Source organism: Scophthalmus maximus, chromosome 4 (assembly GCF_022379125.1).
Source record: "Scophthalmus maximus strain ysfricsl-2021 chromosome 4, ASM2237912v1, whole genome shotgun sequence".
Classification (NCBI taxonomy): Eukaryota; Metazoa; Chordata; class Actinopteri; order Pleuronectiformes; family Scophthalmidae; genus Scophthalmus; species Scophthalmus maximus.
This window is the reverse complement of record NC_061518.1, coordinates 11,240,668-11,266,577: the sequence shown is the minus strand read 5'-3', so window position 1 is coordinate 11,266,577 and position 25,910 is coordinate 11,240,668. Positions and strand designations below refer to the sequence as shown.

The 25,910-nt window shown below is 43.1% G+C and overlaps 1 protein-coding gene across 6 annotated transcripts in view; it reads right to left on the bottom strand.

The window, feature by feature from the left end:
• The window catches only part of LOC118302911 (transcription factor SOX-6), a 130,417-nt gene that overhangs the window by 81,325 nt on the left and 23,182 nt on the right, over positions 1 to 25,910 (bottom strand). For 4 of the 6 annotated variants that reach the window (XM_047331523.1, XM_047331520.1, XM_035629440.2 and 1 more), the window contains 3 exons: positions 20,730 to 20,781; positions 3,627 to 3,867; positions 87 to 297 (listed from right to left, as the gene is read on the bottom strand). In XM_047331523.1, coding sequence (XP_047187479.1) covers positions 87 to 297; positions 3,627 to 3,867; positions 20,730 to 20,764 — 487 coding nt within the window. In that variant the 5' untranslated portion in view covers positions 20,765 to 20,781. The remainder of the gene's footprint in view (positions 1 to 86; positions 298 to 3,626; positions 3,868 to 20,729; positions 20,782 to 25,910) is intronic. The other 2 variants (XM_047331521.1, XM_047331522.1) reach the window with 2 other exon arrangements.

The following is a 25,910-nucleotide window of genomic DNA, read 5'->3' as shown; positions in this document are numbered from 1 at the left end:
GGACAATCAGGCGCACTTAGGAGGAAAATGGCGGACGCGCATAAACACACACACACACACACACACACACACACACACACACATACCGTCTTGCTCTGTCTTTGTCATCTCCTCCAGTTTCTTCTGCTTCAGCGTGTCAACCACATCTGCCAGGCTTCCTTTGCGGCGCTCGGGAGTTCCAAACGCTGATCCGCTCAGCAGGTCGCTTCGCTCCCGGGCCCCCTCCTCCGGCTTATGTGGTGAAGTAGAATTGTTCCGGAAGGAGTACAGGGAACATACTTTATTGCTGTCAGATTCCTGTAAGACAAACAAAAGTCGGGAGGGATTTAGACGATGAGGGCGTTGCGGCGTTCTGTCGACGTTCCGTCGAGCTTTTCGACAGTTTTTCATTCAAACGCAGTGATTGCTAGGTGTTTGCAGCTCAGGGGCGATTTGAACATATCAAATGGCTCCTCTCTGGCTTTCACATGGGGCAGCTTCTGTGTCTTCGACAGAGTGTAGCTGCGCTGGCAAATGAGATATGACAAGTGAAAAATTGAGATGAAATGATGAGGTACACTTTCATGGGGCATATCCATAATGTGTTCAGGCGTTACAGTACTTTTCATCTGCATAGACTACACAGAGAACCCTCCCAACTGTAATTTCTCAAATTGCTTTTGAGTGTGCATTTGCGTTAGGGTGACTGCTGTGTAATTTGTTCATTTTCTAGCGGAGACCTATTCTCAGCTGAGTGCCTCGAGCTGTCGTAAATCTGTGTCCTGTCTCAAGCTGTTGTTGTGTTTCAGTCCCACCTGTGTATGGTTTAGTATTTAACTAAGGGTCCTGTCTCTGACTGACTGGCTGAGTGCTCCCTGTGCACACACACACACACACACAGACCTGAAGGAAGAGGGGAGACGAACGGGAGAGAGCTTGAGGGGGGAGAGTGAACTCTGCACATGGGAGTCAGCACACAGACCATGGCGTAGGGTTGCGTCTGACAGAAAGTGGTGTTGATTATGGTTTTTTGGAGTCTGAGAATGCAGAAGGTAGCTAAGCAGCCAAGAGTTTTTGCAGCCCTGAACAGAGGATCAGTTATCTCAGATTTCCACTCTGGACCTCGTAGTTAAGGGGAATAAACATGACATCTGTATCCACACACCTACCATGGAAAAGTGAGCTTCAATCAACAGAAGTTGTGATAAGGGAGTGTAATACTGCGGGGTTAAATGATACAACCACGTCTGGAGCCACTGACGATCCCAAATACAAAAAAATCCGGAATGTGGTAAACTGGGCAGGAATGTTGACAGTGCCAATTTCTCATCCCTGCGTGGCATGTCGAGCCCCAGGCGGAGTTGCAGTGTGTGGGTGTGTGTGTGTGTGTGTGTGTAGGATGGTCTTGTACCAAGCACCGGGGTGGCACGACCGACCGGCCCACTCTGCACCTCCCAGCACCGCGCTGGATGATTATGCAGTGTGGCAGAGACGGTGGAGAGTGCTTGAGGGGAGTGTAGCGGTGCTGGGTTAATCAGCTGGCGCGGGTTCAGGGCACAGCCCACACAGACGCATGGCACAGCAGTGGAGTCAGGTAATCAGCAAAGACAACACTCTCATTCCTTTCGCCTTATGCCTTTCCCTTTCTTCTCTCTATCTCTCCCTGTCCTCCTCCATTTTACCTTTCCTTTTTTTTCCTCTTTCCCCCGCTCATTTTGTGCATCAACCCTTTTTTACTTTTAGGTTACTTCTAAACATGAATCCAAGCTGAAGGATTCACACTCCTAACAGTGCAGCGCGAGAGGGTTGCGATTCACCTTATAGCGTAATATTAATGGAATCATCGAGTCAAACTCCTTCATCGGTTTTCAGACTTGAGTCTGAAAAAGGTTTGTTCACCTCATTGAAGAGCTGCCTCTCTTCAAAGATGTTGTAACATCAAAAATATTTTTTTCTTTCTCAAAAGATTCATATTGATACATAAAACAACCATTGCAGATATACTCTTGTTAATTTCTTTGAAATGTTAAAGTATAGTCTGCAAAAATTTTAAATAAAACCCCCAAAACTGGAATTTAGTTAATATTTCATCAAATATGGTGATTAGGGCTTTGGTGTGCCCCCTTGCATTTTTATGATATATGACCCCCAATTTTTGCTTCTACACTACTTTACATAGGAGCAATATAGATAATAATTATGAATCATATTTAGATTTTTGACTATATATTGGTTGCATCGTGGGCATTTATAAACTTCTGCCGTGTTTTTAAAAGTTGCTAAAATCCTGCCGCTGACTGTAAATGTGCCAGAGATGAAGATGACACCTGAGCAGTAATTTCCTTGCCAATTACCTTCACCGTCACATCCCCGACTCATGCGGAGCAGTCTGCTGCCTATTCATGTGTGTGTGTGTTGTGCTGCAGTGCTGAGGTGTTAAGGGTCTCAGTGGCCAACTGCGGAGCTACTTCAGAGGCCCTCTGGGTCTCTTTACCTCCGACCCGTCTGTCACACACAACCACCTGCCTCCCGTGTCTACAGCCCACAAGTGCCTTGTGCTCGTCTTCGCTCCGCTCACATCAAAGCAGCTCCACACTTAGGATGTACAGCGTCTGAGGTCTGGCTGCAGATGTAGCTTATACACAACAATAAAAACAACACACGTGCACCGAGGATAAGATGTGTTTCTCTAACAGCGACACGAACGGAAGCTACAGGAAGTACATCAGGTTATATTGATGAAGCACTTTTGTGTCACATTGTTGAAGGGACAGTGGGAGTCGTCTGTTTAACCTAATAATAGCTGATGGGTTAGTGTTTGGCAGCAGCGACGATCTAAAGAGCCCAGAATCCATGAGGTTTCTCAGCATTAGGAAACGATGGGATATGAGCTCAGGATCGAGTGTTGGCAGAGCTTCATTGTACAAGTCAGGAACAATGAGCGCCTGCTGAGCCTGAATGTTGAATACCCGAGGGCGGACAATGTAACATTAGTGCACACTCATTGGTTTGAAATTGTCCTTTTTCATGAGGTTTTTCTTTCAAAAAAAGAAACTTTTACTTCATCATTTATTCTTCTCCCCAACAACTATTCACGGCTTTCTTGTATTCCACCCCCACCACAGAGGCATCAAGGTTTAGAGTTTAAACTTTTTGCAAAATTTAGTAAACTTTACTTCTATTGAAAGGCATTCACTGAACCTCTGCAGATACTTGAGTTATTCTCCATATCACTTGTTTGCAAATTTGATTCAACTCAGGGCTGTCATCTCTGTCTGTTGTGCTAAATGGATAATGGTGTACCGTTGAAGAATCTTTTGACTTAAAATTTTTGTCAAATCCATTTTGTAACTCGCAAACAATAAATCCCAACATGACGCTCGTGGTGAACTCAGTAACCTGAATTCCAGGCTATTCTGAAAACTACCTGCCAGATGGAAAAATTCAAAATCTACAGCCCTACAGTATGCTTTAGTAAAGTTTCAGTCCCAATACGTTTACATGACCATTAGAAAATTAACTAGAATGTGCAAAAACATCAATATGGTCCTTATTTTTTCCTTTCACCTTGACCAAAATTGAACAGACTTGAAACGCTTCGGCATGGGGCCACATGTGGATTCATGAAGTGTGCTGACATGTCTCACCATACGCTGTTGGGCTGACACCAGGCTGTCCCAGTCGCTCTCTGGCGGTATGCTGCTGAGTGGCCGCTGTTCATCGGGGTTGGCTGTCCCATGGAGCAGGCTGTGCAGGGGCAGCTGTGGTGTTCCGTGGGCCTCGGCACTCTCCTCTTTCTCCCAAGACAAGTGTTCTTGACTCATGGCGTCATCTCCATCAACCACGGAGGCGAAGGGAGACGTGGCCTGCTTGGAAGACATGACTCTGCTGTGAAGAAAGAAAAGTAGAGTAGGGTCAAGAAAACAGAAATCATACCTCTGATTTGAGGATCATGAACAACACATGCTGTTTCCTTGAGTGTTTCATGCACGACTGGCAGTTCCGTTCAGGTGATAGCGCACGGTTGTAACTGGGATTATAAGTGGTGCATCTGAGCAAGTAATGCTGAATGGACTGAATGCTCCACCTGACTGTTGTGTGTAGTTGCCCTGGCCTGTGCAGGTTGGAACAGGCCGTGAGGTCCCTAATCCCTTGTTTAATGCAGATGGATGGCTTGATCTAGGGCTGGAACTGTGCCTGCTTGGGTCCTGGCCCAAACCCCCTGACAGTTTCTCAGGCGGTAGGTCAGCCAGGCAGCGGGACTATCATCCAGATATAAAAGTAGAAATAAATAATCATCCAGATATAAAAGTAGAAATAAATAAATGAACTCCTCGCACACAGGGATGTAAAACAAAGTTGATTTTTCCTTTGATAATATTCCTTTTTTTTGTTGTATTATTGTTACTTAAGCTACTTAAAGGAAATCCTTTGACTCCATCTGGTCATTAAAGTTCTTTTCATTTTCTGTGAGTGAGAAAAATGTGAGTTGATTTCAGTAAAAAATTATAAACATGTAGCTGTGACATTGCTCCCAACAACTGCTCCCAACAAGAGCTACTCAAGCAGAAGAAGAAAAAAAGAATCAAAAGCTAACAGTGAACTCAACAGTGAACTTCAGTGAACACTGAATTCAAAAATGCATCACATGCATTCATGAATATTACAGTGAGGAGTGTACTTGACATATCAGGTGCAAAGAAAACTCATGTTAATTATATATATATACATATCTCTTCCCTTTTACAACTCAACCCTTTTTGGTGCGGAAAATTAAACAACCAATTCCACTTATTTTCTCACAATTAATGAGGCTGCACACATGCTGTGTGGCACAATTAATGAAATTAAATACAGTGTAAGTAAAGCTCATTATAATCTAAAGGGGGATAATATGGCCTTCCTACTGTTGTGAAGTGGTAAAAGGAGTCGCAGCATATTTAACTCCTAATCCACTTTTCTCTGAGCTGCTGTTCTGCTTATTTTTTACAACTACTGAACAGTACATTGTGTGTGTGTGTGGGGGGGGGGGGGGGTAAGACAGTAAGAAGAAAGACAAATTGGGGGTGTGAAGGTATTGGACTGTTTCTATGTGACAAAATGCTCTGGGTACTTTCTTGTAGTACATCTGACCACTGATCACCATCTGCCCCCTTCTCCTGCTCCATCCGCAGGGGTCAGTGTGACAGCACTTTAGTTGCACCCTCAGCTGGCCTTGGGGGGGGGGGGGGGGGGGGGGGGGGGGGGGTACTCTCAAGGTTCAGCCATGCTGTTGTGCGACTGTGTCCTTGCACTTTTGATTACTGAGAGATAGGCAAAGATATCTTCACATTTAAAAGAAGGACTTTATTAACAAGGCCTTTGGGTCTATAGTTCTTGGTCTTACTCAAGGAAATATGTCATGCACACGCACACGCACACACACAACATGTTGAATTGTTAGCGAATGTGGATATTCCAGAAAATATTATTTGTACAGCCCCTTTTAAAAACAAAGTCACCTCGAAGCAACATTCAATTGCCTTTAAGAAGGACAATAAATGTGATGAATTAGAAAACATCAAATTAATTATAGTGTAATTAATTGCAGTTTCATAATAAATAGCAGGAAGGGTTTTTGTCTTGATCTAGATTGTAGCTGGAGCAGACCTCAGGTCTTCTAGAAATGTGAGAAAAAGCAGGAGGGAGGTTTGGAGTAAATTAATGCTGGTGCAGTTTGGACAAAATTTTATAAAGAATTATTATTATTATTATTCAGAAATGTGCACTGGTATATCAAACGCACACGTCTCCATGCCCTACCACACGGTCTCCAACTCTCAGTCACCCACACACACACTCTGGCACATGGTTGCAGATCAGCCTGTTCAGTGAAGGCTGACCTAAACAATGGCTGCCTAAGTTAATCTCATGTGTTTCAGCAGCTGTACAAACAAGCCCAGTGAGTCAGGTATAGATGGCTTTGGCAGGAATATGAGACCCGTGCCTGACTGCCTGTCTGTCCCCCTGTCTGTCAGCAGGTCCCTCTGTCTTTTTCCCCTCTGTGCCTGGATGTGCTGCCAAATGTGTCCTTAGTGGGACTCGCTCCTCAATTTTAATCGTTTCCTGTGATTATATGAAATAGAAAGTGATCTCAAAATTGGGCCCCGTTAATTGAAAATCAAAAGTAAGAGCAGAGTTCAATGGATGCATGTGACGGTAATAAGTAGAGGGGACAGAAGTGGGGTCGGGGGAGGTTGGAAGAGGAGGTGTGTCTTACCATGTGTGAATGTGTTCGTGTGTGTGTGGCGAGCACGGCGTCGAGCTCGCGTTCATTCTGACGTATTTTTTATTCATGTACCCAAAAAGCACGAGCCCCGAGCGCAACAAGCACCTCGTCCTCAATGGAGTGTGAGAGTGAAACAAAGCACTTGTGTCGTACAAAGCACTGCTTTTGTATTACATAGTAAGTCAAGTGGTATTATTTTACCACTAAAATATTCAGTCTCTCAGGCACTTTTACTTTGGTCTCCAGCCATCAGTCAAACTGCCGAGGCATGAGTAAGGGAAGGGGATAGAGGGAGAGGAAAGGAGAGAGGGAGCGATGGAGACTCCGTCCTCCTGTAACATGTGTCTACAGCAATCTTGTTAAAGAATGCAACAGATCTGCGGCAGGCTCCATAACAGTATTTGTCAGCAGGAGTTAATAATTTATTAGCAGTGCTGGGAGGGCTGCGCTCAGGCAGCTAAAGAGTGCCGAGAACCCCCTCTGCTCCACCCCCACCTCTGACAAGCCCCATACAATACTACCTCATATTATTGAAAGGGAAAGGGAGAAGTGCAGCAATAATTCTCAGAAAATATCTGAGGGCAACCGTACGGCATTTTTAATCCTCATATTCTGAGCGTGGATCACACAGTGCTGAGATCTAAAGGGGGCTGTGATCCGCACAGTCACAACAAAGACATTTGATGAGGAGAAAAAAAAATCACTTACATGTGCGTACTACCAATGCATGTAGAATCGAATCATATCTTCTCATAGAATAACGCGGTTTGCAGCCTTGGCCTCCATGCTCGCAAAATAAAATCAGCAAAACAGCCCTGTTTGTACAGCTGCAGCGCATTCTGCCTGCTGTTGAAATAACTTTACCCACATTAATAATTGAATACGTTTCTCTGGAAGATAAGCCCAAAATGTGCTTTTTTACATACCAAACAGCGAAAATATTGTGAGCCGAAGAAGTAGCTCATAAATCACTCACAAGCCAGCCCTCCTTCATGCTTGATTACACTCCGACAATGGGCAACTAACAAACCAGGGTAATCAATAAGTGGATGAAACGCTGTTTCCTCTGCTTACTCCAAGACAAAGCCCCCAGTGACTTTGAATACTTGAGGGAGGCAGAGATGAGGGAGGGTCAGTAAGAGAAGAGAAATGGTGAACTATATATAGCTGACAATATTGCACACATTTGAAGGATTAAGACTCAAGTTCTCTGGCCGCGGGCTCATGTGGCCCGGAATGCTTCGAGTCATGAATTGTTCCCTGCGATAATGTTTCATCATCGTGCAAAACAACCCTCAGCCTAATTGGTGAGTATTAGAGGAGTGTTGTGCTCTGCTCATCTTGGGGGTCTTGTGACTGCGGGACCATGTGTCCCCAGCTATCCCGTTTCCTCTTTCATCATAAAAGGGTCTGACTGACTTTCACCCACTCTAACTGCTCTGTCACACTGTTGACCTTTTATAGACAATGGTGATGTGTAACTCCACACCGTGTTGACCACCACCCTATCCCACCCACATGTCCACTTGTCTCACTGCTGACGTCTTGCACCTTCAAGATTATTTGATCTGAAGTTTCAACAGGGGGGGGAAATATAACACTTACGTCTTTCACATTTTCTTAGCAAGCAAGAGAAAGAATATAAAACAAAAAAGGCAATATAAGAGATACAAAATGTATTCGTTATTGCAAGTAAAAATATATTTAAGTATGTGAGTTTCGTCGTTAAAAATATTCCATCTATCTTCAGGCATTAAAAAAGAGCAGTTGGCTTATTGAGACAATTAAGAAAGGTGCTATGACTGTTCTGCTCTGCCCTTCTGATAAAAAACAGAGTTTTCTTAATTAAATCAGTTTCCAAACAATGGCAATAACCTTGAAAATAAACTGTGTCGCGCATAGTTATCTTTAAATGTGTCGTGGAAGTAGATAAAGAGAATAGTTTGATGGATTTAAACCATTTGTGAGTATGCATGTGTGTGTGTGTGTGTGTGTGAGAGCGAGAGAGAGAGAGAAAATCATCTGTGTGTTTCCCTTCAGGGGTTCCTCCTGTTCTAACAGGTGTCGTGGTAGGGTTCCTCTGGGTTCTTCACCTGCCATAATGAGATATTACTACCTGACAGCTCCCAGCTGGAGGAGCATTGACACGGAATCCACCGTTTAGCACAATTAAATTATCACCCTCCATTGTGATTGTGCCATGCTGTGCAGCAGCCAGGTTTCTGGATACATAATCGACCTCGTAATACGGGCTGTATACTGCACACAGTTAGTCTATTTTACACACGCGGGCCCACACACTTAGACACAGAGGGTGCACACACACACATACACTACACATTTGTCTATTTTAGAATTTCAAAACGGGTGAATCAGAATGAGAGTTTACGAGAAAATCTTTTCTTTCTTTCTATTATTCACTGTGATTCAGGGATAAACAAATTGATTTAAATGTCGTAAACCTCGGCCGACAAAATAATTACACATAATGATATTAAAATATAATAAATGGTTGAGAAAATACAGTTTTCTTCCAACAAGGTAACCGACTGTGCAGTGACTGCAGAGTTGACTAAATTAATTTGTTTAAATTGTTCCTCCATTATTGTTGACCTTCCCCTGCAAAAAGTCAACTCAATTATGGGTGACACTTCATCTTCACTTCACACACTCTCCTGGTGCCTTCTCTATTAGAAACTGCCACAGTTACCGCAGCTAAAATCCACACTCAAATGGTAGCCACCCAGAGCAAATTAAGAAAGCCACCTGAAGTGCACACTTTACATATTGAGCAGAGCATTGATAATTACTTTGCAGGGTAAATTATTTGCAATAATATGCTACTAGAGGAAGTGTCTTGTATCTCACTTTAAACACTTGTGCAGCTGCCATGACAGCGTGGTTGGTGTCCTTGCCCCCCATGCAAGGCAAAGGCAGATGCAGGTGTGAGAGTGCTTAAGTGTCCCTGTCTGTCTACTCAGGAAGGGTCGATGAGCACTCACACACTGAATCCCTCATTTCCAACCCCCGGCCTCCTCCTCGGCCTCCTCCTCCCTCTCCTCCTCCTCCTACTTCTTCGGTCCCCTGTGCCATTGGCCCTTTTCCTGATCCCAGGACACAAGCTCCGAGCTGGATGGCATAACAGCCTCTCAGTTCCCTGGGACATACACAAGTTCACTCATGCGTATGCTTTTCATAAAAGGAAGGAAGGCCATCCAAAAAAATTCACTACTGGCTCTTTTTTTTTCTGGACTTGCATCATTCTTTAAAAGAAATTATCCACGAGAAGAGGAGCATACTGGGTGTTGTGAGTCAGACAATGAAACACAAACACACACACCAGAAGACACCAACAGCAGTGGGTCAACGACTTCAGCAGCCTCCCCATCAGCCAACTGAGAAAAAAATTCTGAGACTAGACGACTATATGTTGTTTTATGCCTCTGTCTTTCTTTTACTTTCTCTTTTCCTCTTGGCCTGCTGGGGGATGGAGTTCCCAAAGAGACCTCTGTTGCTGCTGCTGCACTTAAGCAAACCTCAAAGCGAGTCAAACCATCAACCAACACAACCCTATTTGCTGAGCAACAGTAGAGCTTTGTGGCTTGCCTCATAGTTGACAGTAAGTTATGAGCCCTTTGTGAGCAGGAGAAGGAAAACAGAGATCGGAATTTGGCAGGAACATAATAATACAGAATTCTCCTGTTCATGGAACCTGAAATTTTCATGGAAACAATTGAGCATTGTTGAAGGAAAGAAAAGCAACGGTGACAGATGAAATATAGAGTGGGGCCCCCTTTTTGCAAAACAGTAAACAGAGCTCTATTCAGGCCAGGCCCTTTCTGTCATTTATAAAGATAACTTCTTCTGTGCACTGGCGACTTTGCAAATGGCTGCACTTCAACAAAATCGAGTGTAACATCTCTCAGGGTTGCCAGAACAGTGAGCTGAGGAGCAAGCATTGGGGTGCCAAACAGAAGTGAAGGGCCGCATCCCGCGTTAGCAAAGAGATGCACAATACGTCTGTCAGAGGCATAAAAGTCTCAAAAGAGGCAGGAATTTAAAAAGGAGAAAGCAAGGCCTTTGAGTCAAAAAAGAAAAAATTAAAAAGCGCCACAATGTTAGACTTTTGTCCAAATACTCAAGGGAAACTGCATTTGAAGGAGCAATTTTGCAGAGAGCAGGAAAAGCATGGGCATTGGTCTGAATGGTTTATGAAGAAGGGGGGGGGGGGTATTGTACTGTATGGCAGGGGAACTATGGGCCTCAGTCTATGGTCTTGCCATCATGAGGTCATCATTGGCAACTTCAGTACCTGGCAGAACTGAGTTTGCTACAACTGCCGTCGGTTTGGACATCTGGAACGCCGCAGCCAACTTTCACCGTCACTACCCTTTTTTTTTTTTTTTGTGAATGCTTCACGAGTCCTGGTCACCAAATTGGCAAATTTGGGATGTCCACAAAAAGAAAAAGCAGTTCCCTTTGCCCTCATCTCATAAATGGATTTCTGTAGCGAGGGGAAGAAATAAGGGAATTACCTTCGACTCTGTTGTAATTAAGCTGCTCTATTCTTATTCTACAGGCTGAAGGGACAACAGCTCATTAGCTACAGTTAGACCCACCTCTATTTCATTAGTGTTTTTTCTCCCCTTTTCTTCTATTCTTTTTCTCTGTCTGAATACATTAATGGTATTCACTGAGCACTCTTGCACAAGGGGAAGGCGCACAAATGTGTCTCCCCTTGTGACAACTGGACTCCTTTTGCCTCTTTGTCTTTGGGCCCTTGTGTGTTTTTTTAAGGACTGTGAGAAGATCTGCAGGGATAGAGCAGTGGGGGGAGAGAGTAGCCACGTTTCATGTGACACGTCAATTGGAAAATCAAAACGGGGGTAGTTCATTTGCTCCACCCAGATGAGGCCATCTCGCCGAGCCATGATGAATAGGGGTCAGGCCAGCCACACCTCTAAGATTTATGATTAAGGCTTATTATGTTGGGAAACTGACATTGATTGCTGATTTAAACCACTGAAACCAATTAATTTGCCAGTGCTGAATAGAAAGCATGGTCAACAGTGTGTGTCATTCTGACAGGTTAGACGGGAAGAAGCCGAGCAAAAGTGAAGGACTAAACGAACGGCTGGCACCCAGCTCTGTTTGGAGGTGGTTAAAAGTTACCATGAGTGATTGACAGCTGATACGGAAAAAAAGGGAAGAGACCGAAGAGAAATGAGATCCGAGGAGCAAAACCAGAAACCCCAGTCACTGATCTGAGTAATTGCCCCAAAATTTGATTCACAGAGAGACATGTACAAGCTGCTGTTTTAGCAATGCTAAGATGGTTCCATTCATGGGTCCGGCGCTGAGAAAACCTGAGTAAATGAATGTGAAACACGGCGCTATTAAAGCCGGAGAGCTGACGGACATGGTTGAACAGAAAAACGTGCTGTTTTTCCACTCCGGGGAAGCGGACACTGTAGTGGATTAGACACTGACTGAAACACAAAATGCTTCAGCTGTCTGTCGATGCATGTGTCCGACCACTCGCACTGTGCCTCTACTCGTCTCTGCATTTGTCCAGAGCGATGCATCAAAGGACACGAGTGATATACCCACCGCGATGTGTTTCTCTTGTGCCGTGTTCACAACAAATGCCACATTATGCTCCGTCGCGTGTTATCTTTTTTTCTCTCTGTGGCTGTCGGGGAGCGGCTGGTGTTTTTGCTTATACCTTTTCCTCCGTGTTAGTTTCTCTTTCACTCTTTTGCTTGGTCGCTCAGAAGACACATGCATCATGACAGTGCTTCAAAATGAAATCATTAACTAAATTGCTTTCTTAAAAAGCCACAAGTGTGCAGCAGGATTTGTGTGTGTGTGTGTGTGTGTGTGTGTTTGGCTGTGGGCCATGGGCCTCTGGTTCCCAGGCAGCCTCTGCCCCAGCTCTGTTGTGGTTCCCTGCCACCGCACTCATTATGCTCAGCCTCAGCACAGCACGGCGCAGGGCTGCGGCTCGCCTCGCCTCGCTCACTGGGCTAGTAGGAAATAATCTGGTAATCTCAAACTACTCCTCCATTTCAGATGGGGCCCCATTCACACAAAGAGAACCTTTGTCCCAGAACATTTATGACCCCCCTTTGGATCTCAATCAGAGAATCAATCAGAAACACTTTAAACAGCTATGGTTTTATATTTGACCTTAAAAACTAAAAGGGAATTTTCTCAAAGAGCTGACCTACGATTTTATACTCCTATGGTATCAAACAGCAATTCCTGCGGTGATATTTCAAAATGCCAACAATCTTATAATAGGGAAAATATTCAAACATCTGTGAATGTGAATTTTAAATAAAATAAAATACAGTTTGTGGAACCTGCACGCAGAAAGAAAGATAGAGAGTGAAATACACACAGGCATTATGTAACAACAAAAACAAACAAACAAACAAAGAAAAAATAAAATCTGAAAAACAACTCTCTGGAAACTTTATCAATCTGCCTGAGGTAGATTTCAGTAAACAAAGCCAACAGAAAGGTAGGCAAACAGGGAGTGAAGGCCGGACAAATATTTGATAATACGATAGGGCCTGTAGCTGCCTGACAGGGTAGCTGAGGACCCCACACACACACACACACACACACACACACACACACACACACACACACCTAACCCCCACTGCCAACTGTCTATCTGCTCTCCACTGAGCTGAAGGTAGCAGATGTGTCTTTCGCAGCCTGCAGAGTGTGTAACCAATCTGCAAACAATAGCTGGAACTTGACAAAAGGTCGATGCACTTGCAGCACACTCTTTACAGCAAAGGGCAGTCAAATCCCATCGGCCACTTAGGTAAACCATGCCCTTTAGTTTTTGCCTAATTTACAGACCACTAAGACATTTAACACGGAATACAAGTGCAGTCCATGATATGTGCATTTTTTCTTGGTGTCTAAGCCCATGAGTCAGCCAGTATAACGCTATTTGAGCTCCAGTGTAAGCCCCTTAACAAAGTTGAAGTCACCTTTTTGACCTCCCGTTAAGCCAACAGTTGGTGTAAACATGTTCAATCCTATTAACCTAATAATATACAAGGAACCGGGTAAAGTGCCACAGTGCCCAGTGTTAAACGTCCGCTCTGAGCCTTAATTACAACAGACACCCATGACAGTGAAAAAGATCCAGCACCAGTTCCTGCTTCTAATACCTGTGACCGCTGGATGTGGAGCAACAGAAGAGTAATTACATTTCACAACATGCCAGATCAATGATGCACTAGTTTGATTTCTGTTCAAAGCCAGTATGAGGATTTTTAGTTTAGTGTCATCAAACACATTTAGAGGGAATTTGAAGAAGAAGAAGAAAAGAGCTGCTTATGACTAACTCAAATACACTGATTAAATAAAAGCCTAAATGTAACAATGTGAAGAGGGTCTTTGCTCTTACACTTACCAGAAAGTGTTGCCAGGTGCAGGTAGCTAAAGTGAACTGGTCCCAACATTACAGGCTCTAAAAAAAAACACTAGGAGATCCTAGTAGAAGTGGATCAATTTATTTCCTATCCCCCCATAAAAGACATAAAAATAAATGAGATGATGTTTTAAAGCCTTTGTATCTATTTTATTCACAGGTCTGTGAATTGCAGATCGTGTTGTGCAGAGTTTGAGCACGGTCTATAAACCGTCCTCTGGTGTCAGCAGGGCAGGCGTCCAGCATCAGCCAGGCATATCTGCTATAAATGGCAGATCATCACTACAGCACAGGCTAAAAATACGGGACCCGGTTTCTTCCTTTTGCCTGTATTCTAAAGTGTGTGTGAAACCTGAGCAGAGAAACTCTGTAAGACTAGCTTTATGTGGAAAAAAAACAACCTGTATTGGTTTTGGACCTGTTGAAAAGCAAGTCCACAAATCCACATCATTTTGACAGCAAAATGCAAAAAAAACAAAACAACATATGGCACGAGAGACCTTTTTCTCTTTGCTTTTCGAGCCAGGTTTTAAGAAAGCTCTCTAAAAGCTATCAAAAGTTTCAAAATTTCCCACATCCCCGTCCTGTGGGTGTGCCTGTGAAGTGCTTCACTCCCTTCTCTTGAAAAGCTCTGAGGGATTGCATCATGGGACGGGGTGTAAGACGATGGTAGCAACATACTGTAACATGGAGGAAATACCTCATATTGGTTGATTCACAAGCATCTTGTGTACTGGCTGGCTGGTCTGTGCTGTGCTGGTTGTGATGTTTGAGCTGACTTTGCCCACCGCCGAGTCCCGCACAGTCATAGGGATTATGGCGTGGCTCGGTTTTAATTGAGTCTCGGCCTTTGTGTTGTCTGTTATCTGGACTAATGGCCTACATTGGCCCCTCTGTCATTATCAGAGTGGGTATTTATCAGAGACCCTCCAATACAGTTGGAGTCGACGCATTATGAACCGCACACCAAGAGTCAGCAGTGATCTGCATATTCAATGACTTCCGTAATTACATGCGCAATTCATCAGATGGGCTGTGATTGCAGGGGAAGTGGAATAGAGAGGAGCAGAGAGGTCTGGTTCCTGGAGGACTAAAGTCTAATCACAAAACTAACATGATAATTGAAATCTAAATTGAAAGGCTTACTGTAGTTTTCAGGGAGAGTGTGTCAGACATGGAGTATGGAGGTGCTCGTGCGAGGGAGTGAAAGAGAAAGAGTGGCAGGAAGAATAAGATTTGAATTGAAAATAATGACGAAAAAGTAGGGTGCTTCCCACAAGCTCCAAAACATGTCTCTAATCTAGTTAGGAGGTCAAACTTGATGACGAAAGGGCTTTGAACAGCTTCTCTGGAATCTTTTCTCAAATAAGAAAAGAAATTTGAATGTCTCACTTACTTATTTACAAATTTGAATGTCATCCACTCATCAAAGTTTATTATTTCATTGAATAATCAAATATTACTCTTTACTTGCTGCTGTGTTGCCACTACTGTAAAGTGATGTGGAGTAAACTCTTACCTGCAGTTACTTTCAATATTAATTTGTGTGCACGATTTGTAATGGGCATGTTTTATTTTTGAAAGAAAATCAGCGTATCAATTTAAAAACATGTGTTCTGTCTTTTTTGTCTAGTGTAACTCTGTACTAACACATAAGGGCAAGTACTGAGAAGAAATGCAGGGAAAATATGTATCTTGTTTTCCTCAACACACTCGTGGCCTGGTCCTGGAGAATGTGCGTCAGAGAGCATTTCAATAATTGCTCAATATTCCGCACTGTCCCCATCATCCCTCTTTGCTTGGATAGACTTCACTACGCAGTCTTTAAACTCCTGTTGTCAAAAGGGGAATGTAAAAAACTGCTTAACAATAATTGTCTGAGAAAGGACATTTTATCTCTATTGAAAAATAATGGTCCTCAGCTCACATTTAGCTGTTCATTTATTCTTTAACCCTGCAATACTTCACAACAAATACAAAAAAAAAATGGCCACGATGTTCGCTGTTGGTTCTTTCCTTTCACTTAAGAATATTGAAATCAAACTGTCCTCCATTTCACCTCTAAGTCTGTGCTGTCTTTACATTCACCTCTCATGTTTTACTCAACCCAGCGGAGGAACTGGGGGAAAAAGAGACGGTGCAGAAAAGCCCTCTGTCTGATCCCCCCCCCCCTTTTCTCCACTGTCCCTACTGACCACAGGATTCATATTCATCCCTCAATAACGTTTAATTAGTAATGCCAAATTCATTAACCTGTACTGCTGTTACGCTTGCCCCAGCCATAAATTAGCTTAATGTGAGCAAACGTATTGCAGCTGTAATAAGGGACATAAAACTCAAAGAGAAACACATACTGTTCCTCCATGGATCATAGTCATGGATCATTATAACTCAACAGGGTTTTAGAGCGGGAGCCTTCTTCCTCATACTAGCGGCTCTTTATAGCACTTAACTATGAGCCTATCAAACACCCTTTCTAGTAGAAACTTGCTTTAGTGCCGGTTGAAATAAAAACAATATTATGGAAATGCATTACTCATGACGGCCATTATTTTCATCACCACTTGTCACCTCACAGATGCTAATGCTTCAACTAAAAATACTGAGGTTGTAACATCATTGAGTGTCTAATTGAAATGAAAGGAAGCAGAAAAATGTTGTTATGCTGCGGTTAATGCAAGTGAAGAGGGCACTTATTATTTATCACATTCAATTTTAAGATTCACGTACGAGTCCATGTAGTTTCCAACAAAGGTGAGTCAGAAAGCAAAGCAGAAGCAGTTGTTTAAATTGAATGCAATATACAATACACACGTATGTGTGCGTGTGTGTGTAATGGGCAGACAAATGCATTCAGAAAACAAGCGGTTATTGTAAAAAAACGTCGGAAAACTTTCACTGTCCCATGATTACATGTTGACCTTTCAGCCCCTCTGTCCCCCAGTGATCTCACCTAACAACTCACACCAAAGAGCCGATTAAGCCTGGATCCCATTCTGTTGTTAAAAAGGGTCTTGTCCTTTCAAAACACTCACTCCCTTGCCTTCTGTTTTTTCAAGCATAGGTGGTGGAGGAACACAAGTTCATTGTTCCCTTGCAGATGGAAGTTGGAGTTACCAGGGTAACGGCTCTAATCCTTCTTTCTTTTCTTTCTTTCTTTTTTTTTTACCACTTTTTTCATATAAACAGCCTATCAAGTGCTACCTTTTAAATCACAGGCAGGAGTGCTCACTCACTTTTAATTAGCTGTGATTCTGTTTGCCAGGAGACGGCATGATGAGCTAATCGAAATTTACCAAATAATGACGTACTGCTATAGCGGCTACTTCTTTCTCCTGAGGCCTGCTCCAAGAATAACAATAATGAGGCCATTATCGGGTACTGTGCTTTAAAACACTGTCCTGCCACCAAAACAGTGGACATAATTGTTCTGGCTTTTTCCATACAATCAACAACCCATTGTTGGTGACTTGAGAACTAAAGGAGCAAAGAATGGATGCCATAATGATTGGTCTGTGCTGCCATGAAGATCCTGTACAAAGTGTCCACAGAGGAAGGACCTCGATAGACTACTGATTTGTTTGTAAGGGGCTGTGGATGAAGACAACTGTCTGGCTGTGTAAAAAAAAAAAAAAAACACAGAAAAAAAAGTCCTGTTTGCTTTTTGTCTTCCTTGCCGCTCAAATAACCCCGAAGACGAATTAGAGGAGAACCATTCATATGGTGAAAGGCTGAGAGTCACACAGGCTCATGTGAAGGGGCCACATATTTGCTGGAGAGAATAGCCATTTATATAACTTCCCTCCATTTTAGAAAAAAAAAAAAGTATAGCTGATCTCTAGCAGAAGATAATAAAAGGTGTGTTTATCATCTATAAGACAGCTACAAGGTGTCCCCGAAAGAATAATGTATTAATATTTGACCAGTGCTTCTATAAATATATATAAAAATTCAGCCTGGCTCACTACTCATATATGTCAACTGAGTTTTATCTAACATGCCAAGATGACTCAATTAGTTAACTGCATATCCGCGCTCCAAATTTAACTGCATTACAAATGCAGCTCGGCCATTTGTAAATTAAAAAAATCCCTGATCCCCGAGAGTGGATTATGATAAATAGAGGTTGAAAATGAAATATTCTGTCAAAAAAGTTCCACATCTAAACTTGCTGGGTGAGAGCTCAGCGGGGTTGTACAAACACCTCTTAGTCGTGCTCATTGTGAAGGAGAGAGAGAGACAGAGCTCGAGGGCAGGAGGAATGCTAAGTGGGCCCCTTAGCCTAGTCAACCTTCAGTGGGTTTCATTTATCTTCATCTTGTTAGACTAAATTAATTAACAATCTCAATGTTACACACTTTCTCCTTTCATTACATCAAATAATGGCAGAAATGGAGGGGGAGGTCCTGCCCACTGGGAGTAGACAGAGACTGAAGACATCTCTCTCTCTCCCTCTCTCTCTCTCTCTCTGCTTATCTCTGTATTCTCTTCCTTCCCCTTTCTCTCTCTGACTCGCGCTCTCGTTTTCTCACTTTCTTTGACTACACAAACAAATACCTGTTAAACGTCTCCCATAAACACATGAAAAATTGATCTGAACTTAAAACAAAAATCTTCTCTCCGACAAAGAGGCTTACAGTAACCTGAGTGTGAATAATTGTCTATTAAAGACACTGTGCACATTGTGTCCTGTAGTTTTGGGAACTTTTGCATCCGTTTCAGAAAACAGAGAACTTGAAACAGACTGGCATCATTTTTATGAGACAGTGCTGAACCTTGTGCATGAAATATGAAAGTTGAGACTTTTTCACATAACGCCTTAAGAGTATGATGTATTCATCACAATGGCCGCGTATTGGGAAGCATTTTTACAGCTATTAAAACTCACTTTGTGCATGACTCAAAACCAAACTCATGACTCATTACAATAATGAAAAGCCCCTCCTGTGTGCTACTGAGATATGACGTATTGCATAAAAAGTCAATAACATCTGCACACTGGAGCAGAAATGTATGAGCATGTTCAGAAAATCCCCCTTTGACCTAATTCAGTTGCCTGAGAAAAGACACTGGGATTCTTCACTGGAAGAATGTCGAACTGCCACATCCATCCCAACCCGGCTCTATCCTTTTCTCCCCTTTCACCCCTACCCCCACTCCTCGGCCCACTCCAGGATGCAAGTCTTATCCAAGCAAAAGGGCTAACCCTGAACCAAAGCCTGCCTTTAATCTTCGCCTGATTGTTGAGGCCTCCAATCTCCAGCCAGTTTGCGTGATATCTTTCAACTGGCACTTGTCCTTTAATTAAAACAGACATTGACAGAAGGATGTGGATTAGCAGTGCAATAATGTGTTTACTCCGAATAATCAGTGTTGTTCTCCCAGCTGTGAGAACAAAAGGAAATTATTGAGAAACCACCGAGGTCAAAGGTCGTGTTTCTTTTTTTTTCCCTCTCTCCCTTTCCCACTTCTTTTTTTAGATGTGGGGTTGAATGTCGAAATATCCCTGGTGAATTCGAGATACGCCTCTGCCAGCCACCTTCACTGTCCCATCCAACTGCCGCACACAGAACACAGCACATCTTTAGCACAGTTAGTCAACCACCAAACTGGTTTCGACAGGTGGCGGTGAGAGTTAAACACTGTCATCATCTTTGTAGCCTCACTCCGGAGGAAGCGGAAATGAGCGTAGGCAGCGCGCCCTCAAACATGTAACATGCTTTATGCCTGAATAACTCCTGTCAAACCATAAGAGACGTACCAACCAAAGGAATTGGTGTCAGATAGGAAACTGCTACTGTACATTTGTTTACTACAGTGGACAGTAGCTATATCTATTGTTTATGAATATGTAATAAATATACAGTACATATACTTTTTATGTACATTCATATGTTAGTGATAAATGGCTCTTCAATTCATCTGATACACTTAAGATGAAAGAAACTGTTTCAGTTTCAACAGTTGTATATGCCAATCTGAAAAGTCATTGCAAATATAATTCATACATAATTGTGCAGGCTGAACTGGTCCAAATGTCAATTGTATCAGAGCTCAAGCTTTTACAATCAGGAAATAGTATCATTTTAAATTATTCAAATCTAAAGATAAAAGAAATCTAAAACCATTAGAGATTTTCATGTATTGAATTCCTCTATTACATTTTGACTTGTGAGGGTAATAGTATCAAATTGTCCTTTCTTTTTAAAATGCCCCCAACAGTTCTGAGAGAGAGGAAAAAATGCTGTTAATTTAATCAAATAAGTGACCTTTTGAAAAAGAAATCAAAGAGGATTCATTAGCTTTAGTAAAGTTTGGCTGACAGCAGCTTTGAAAGGCAGATGCTGCTGCTGTGGCTTCTAATGAGCCAGCCCTAATTAGGGAGCAACACTGGAGCCTAGAGAAGGTGGTTGACTAGGAAAGGAGCCAATGGTAAATACGCTCTCTTATTTACTTCCTCTGTGTGTAATGACAGCACAAATTTTTAATTAGAATCACAGGAAGGGTAAAGACAAAAAAATGTAAATCTTTATGTTAGGGTTGAATACAAACACAGAACACAACAGGAAGCAACGGCACATCACAAGACCAATGTGCCCAGCGGCCGCCTTACCCCAACATGCCTGATTAGGGTGGTTAGTGAGGGAGGGCAGACGGGGAGAGTGGTCAGACAAAAGCATGCAGTGTAAAAACACACGGAAAGCCTGAACGGCAGGTTCTTAAAGCTGTGAATGTGGGAGGGAGACAGCTCATCTACATCTGTGTTGTCGATGTGTGTTTTCAGTCTGACTGGAGCATATCAGGGGGAGCATGCCAGTCAGCCACATACTACCTGAACACAACTGTAGCACACAGCTTGGGTAAGTATGTTAGAGAACCCGTGTTTGACATTGTTCAAACATACAGACGCACACACTGGACAAAGTCTAAAGCTAACAATGCGTCAGAAAGTAACCCCTGTTAGCCCGCCACCACCCCTTGCCCGAACCTATGATCCTCAGTGGCAACAACGGAAATGAAACTAACCTCAGTAAAAAGCTGCTACGTAGAAAGCCCTCCATGTCAGCGTGTGGGGTTTCTGGCAGGAGAAATCACAGAGAACCATTTTCACTATGAAACTTGTGATAATCGAGAAGCAGAACAAGTAGAGGAGGGAGAAAGGAGGGAGAGAGAAAAGGAAGGAAAGAAAAACACATAGAGCATACATCTTTCTCCTATAATAAGGCATGTCTTTAATTAAAGCAGAAATATGGCTATGAACCCATCCTCTTTTTTTCATGAACTGACATCATTAATTATACCTCTTTCCATCCAGGGAGTGGATTTGCATACAACATCGGTTTGCACTGAGAGCCTGATGATATGTTTGCATCAAATAAACTCTGCCTACTGATCTCCATACAGTCTTTTTCCGCACGGCCGTGTGCAGATATATACATGTACATCCAGCACTGCGACCACAGATCCCAGAGCAGCCCCAGTTTGTTCGGAGTAGCCAACGGTGGTCCAGCTGCAGCCCATGTGTAGCGAGGGTGCTGTGGCTTCTGGGAGCCCGGCCGCAGGGGACCCAAGCTGAGACTGAGCGCCAGTGAGGCAAAAGGATGTGGTCATGATGTCACTACTTGCAGGGGTCGTTCAGAAGCCTTACCCACAAAATACTGGAGACACATGGCTAAAAATGACTTACAACAGGTTTCCATTAGCCTGTGTTATTGGTCTGTATACCATACACTTTTATTGTGTTAGGACTGGTTGAGAATTGATTAGGAGTTCCATCTGCTTTGTTTCAAGGGGCCCAAAAATGAGCAGTGGTAGAAGTTTAAATGTCTCTCAGATCTCACTACTAGCCCTGTACAGATAGTCAGTCAGCCACTACAATATGGGTATCTTGCAAAAATATTTTTCAGCATTAAAACAAATAATTTCATTACACCATTGCTTAACTCTGCCGACCTTTGTTTCAGTTTCATAATTTAAAAATCCAAGACATATGAAGTCCGCAAATTAAAATTCATGTGGTGAGAATCACCACTTTTTCACACCAATGGAAAGAAAAATACTGTTTTCTGAACTTCTGCTGTTATAGCACATCATCACGAAAAACACCAAACACAACAGCAAATTGCATCTCAACCCTTAAACACCTTAAGTTTTAGTGACATGGGTGTAATTTGGCATTTTCTCCTCTTGCTCTCTTGGCTTATGAGACAAAGCCTCTGAGAGAATGGAAAGAATGAGCCGGGCCCAAGGACACTGTGCCTTTCAGTCTGGCCAGCACTTAGCGAGGCAGTGAATCCACAAGGCCCAGAGGGCTCAGCCGAGACTTTTCTCACAATAAGGTGTCTGGGGAGGCGGGAGTGGCATAGCCAGGGGCGCTGCAGCCCTGCTCTTTTCTCCACTCAGCTGGGCCCAGCGCACATAATACCAGCCCCATGCCACAGCACACCAAGCCAGTGACAACGTGAGAAAACAACCGACAAACAGTGCAGAGCAGATCAAGCGTGTCTCCTCACCTCTCTGAGTGCAAAAAGCACACGGACTGTACATCAGGCGCACACAAACTAAAACAATACCAACACTAATGTCGGCTCACCCTGAACTTATTTATAATTTACATCCTGCAGACCTTAGATCGGAAATTAGAAGGAACGAGAACAGAAACAGAATTGAGTTTGACGCAGAAACAAATTCATGTGTAAAGGCCGGGATGAACCGAGCACTCTTATGATCCCTGTGTGTCAAGTTGCTGACACCTGAATCCTTCAGCGTCCTGCTAAAACAGTTAAGTAGCAGGAGAGAAAATGACATAGATTAGGCCATGCTTGGCTTCTATCTTTATCTTTGGTCATATTCCGCAACCCTTGTTCTTTCACTGTGTGTGCGCTTGTGTTTCCTCAGCTGCGCCTGCTGTCTACAGTCCCATTGTGGTCAGAAACAACTGAACGGAGCCTGTGGAAGCAAAGGTGCGGTTTGGATAGCAAATGACCAAACTCAGGAAAAAGTGACTGAGCCACATTGTATTTGCTCTTCTCCGAACACAAAAAAATACAGGAATGTCTTTAAATTAAGGTTAGGCCACAATTCAAGGGCAGGCGCTTTTGGTGAAGGAGAAGCCGGGAGGATAGACATCACTTAGTTGGCCTGGACCAGTCTGAGCAGCACGGCAGCCCCTTTCGAAGAATGAGCCCCTGCCAAGAGCTGCCTCTGCCTAACCAAGTCTCCCACCATCTGCAACAAATGTGCTCTATTAAAGCAGTACCATATGGACAACAAGCTAGCTATTAACACGGCTTCAGCACATCCCCTTAACCTAGCCCAGATTTCAAACTTCCAGTCAAATTGACTGCTGATTTAATGCACCGCCAGCAGCCATGTGGGTCTTGGCACGAGACGGCACTCTCAGCCTTCAGTCATTAACAGGCTCACATAGTGCGCAGCACACAGTGAGCCACAGAAGTTCGCAGCACAGATCCTACCAGTAACTACATCCCACGTTACTCGGTGTATCCCTTAAACAAACCCATATGGGAAAAATAGCAATATCCAAAGTGATGGATACGGAGAGCAAAGGTCAGCGCCGATCCAGTAAAGTCCATCTTTCTAAGGACGAGCAAACCGCGGCTCAAAACACTCAGTTGCGCTGGGTGGAAACAAGCTTATGAAGTAGATCTACCCACAGAGCGGCTGCAGTGGCAGCCTAACTGGTGGCTTGTGTGTCAGTTCTTCCACAGTGATGGAGAGCGCACTCGCTCCCTCTGCATGGATCCAAAATGGCAGTGATTAACCCCTCAGGGTGTGAGGGGAGGGGGGGATACTTTAATCCCTGTGGGCCGGTCGGCCATGTTGACGCCTCTGCCCTCTCTGAGTCATGGGGGGATCCACCCACTGCTCACAAAGCCACGCTCTCTTCTCGACCATGACGCCACACGGCTACGAGCTCTCTGTTCTTCGACCCGGAGACAACACACACACACACACACACACACACACACACACACACACACACACACACACACACCCCAAATCAATTATAGTTCTGTGGCTTTAACCCGACTCCAAAGTTCAGTAAATTTTGTTTGTTTCTCCTCCTGTCTCAGCTGCTTAGATACTGTACATAATTCAGGTGGAAACACATGTATTCTCTCTGAGGCCTGAATGTATACAGTGCTCTGGACTTACAGAGACTTAGTCTCGGCAGAATACAGTTATTTTTACATTTTGTTTTCCATGATAACAATATGTGAGTCTGTAGAGCCCATCACACCATGTCAATGACGATTTTTTTTAAAAAATTAGTAATTCAAATTTTGTTTTTTCAAGCTCAGTTTAAAAATAATAATATATAATGTAAATATAATGTAATAATTATTCTTATCTTTATCTAATTAAGAGGATTTTATTGATGTTGCTACATGTGCAGCTTGATTTTTCTTTTAATGCTTACAAGTTATTATTTTTAAGGTTTTAACCCTTGAACTTGAAACACATGAAGCACAAGATCTTTGTTCCACAACATCTCTGCCAGTAGTGTCCCTATGCAAATTGAAGCGATAAGCTAAAGACTGCCTGATGACGGTGTAATTAAATAAGCCTTTCAGTGCTCTCAGTGGAGCAGTGGGATGTGTGAAAAGGTACCGTCGGTTCAAGAGGAGGGAAATTCAGCAGGGAGAGAAAAAAAAAAGCTATCCAAGCAATCCCAACATCCCACGCCAACTCAACACCCAATCACACAAACTATGGTGATACCTGGTCCAGCACAAGTGTGCACACATACTGACATACTGTACTAGCATATAGACCCACAGTGTAGCACACACACACACACACACACACCTTATGTTACCTTCACTAATGGCGGTGAGGTCCCTTTGACCTCTTCCCTCATCCTGTAACACGCTCACACACACACACACACACACAACCACCTCAGTCAGAGCTGCCAGATGAGTAGTGAATTAATTTGTGTGAGCCACTCCGACATTAGGAAGGTGTGTTGAAAGGTGTCTGCTCATGTTTCAAATTAAACGCGCTGCTGGTCAGCATTAGCACCTCGCCACCCGTCGGCAACTGACACTTGGGGGGGGGGTGTAGGGAGGGGGCCCATCCGCCGTTCACACTGGAATAATTAGAACATGTCAGGAAGAATTAATTTCCTCATTTTTCAAAAGGATACACAGAAATTACCATGTTATTATATGACAGGGTCCCTGGGAGGATTGGATTAAATTTGATTTCTTGCGCAGCCCACACAACAAATTAAAGTCATAAATAAGATGGAAAGAAGCAGGGCACAGAGCATATGTTTATGGCAATGAGTGAAGCCAAGGGACCAGAAACAACTATCTTCATTTCATTTTATTTAAATCAGGCCGACACCGTGTGTCTGAATGACAGCAGTTGCTAATGGGTTGAGATTAGAGGCTCCTTGATATTAACACAGAGATCCAACAACTGCAGCTAAAAAGGAAAAGGGCGTACAGTGTGTATGCTACTATGATTCTATTCTGCACTGAATGGCCAGCTAGAGCTCTGTCTAAGTTTTACCACAAAAAAACACTTTGAACTTATTTCTTTTACTTATTTTGTCCACAGATTTCTGACCATACATGTTTTTTTTTTCTTTTGCCTCAGACAGAGCACAAAGTGTGATGTCCATCAGTCTGTTTGAGACTTATGGGTAACAACATTTCACCCTGAACTAGTCACTCAAACCCCAATTTGTTCTGGAGTCAGTCAAGAACTCAATGGCTGAATGTTCTAGAATGAGTATCATTCTGATGGACAAATGACACAGATGCCAAGTTTAGAAACAATGGCATTTCCAAATTGATTCTGATCTAATATGCTAGCTTTTTATTTGAATTAAAAAATGTATCATTCTTCCTATTGTATGCTTTTACAGGTGAATAAAGAGATTAGGAATAAATATTTTTAAAAAAGGAATTTAGGAAAGTCAAATTAGATGTTTTATTTAGGACGAGATAGATTCACCTGACCCAATCCGACAAAACAATACTGGACACCATCTCTTTTCTCGGGGGCGTAGATTAGACTTGTTATCTTACTGTTACAATTTGATACTTGCCTGGGAAGAATTTTTCAACTCCTTCAAAATGGGCTGTCATTAGAGCCTAGCACTCCCCTGGGCACCACAAACTTTAAATAATTTGCAAATCGATTAACTGGCTACTCTAAACGCAACGGGGA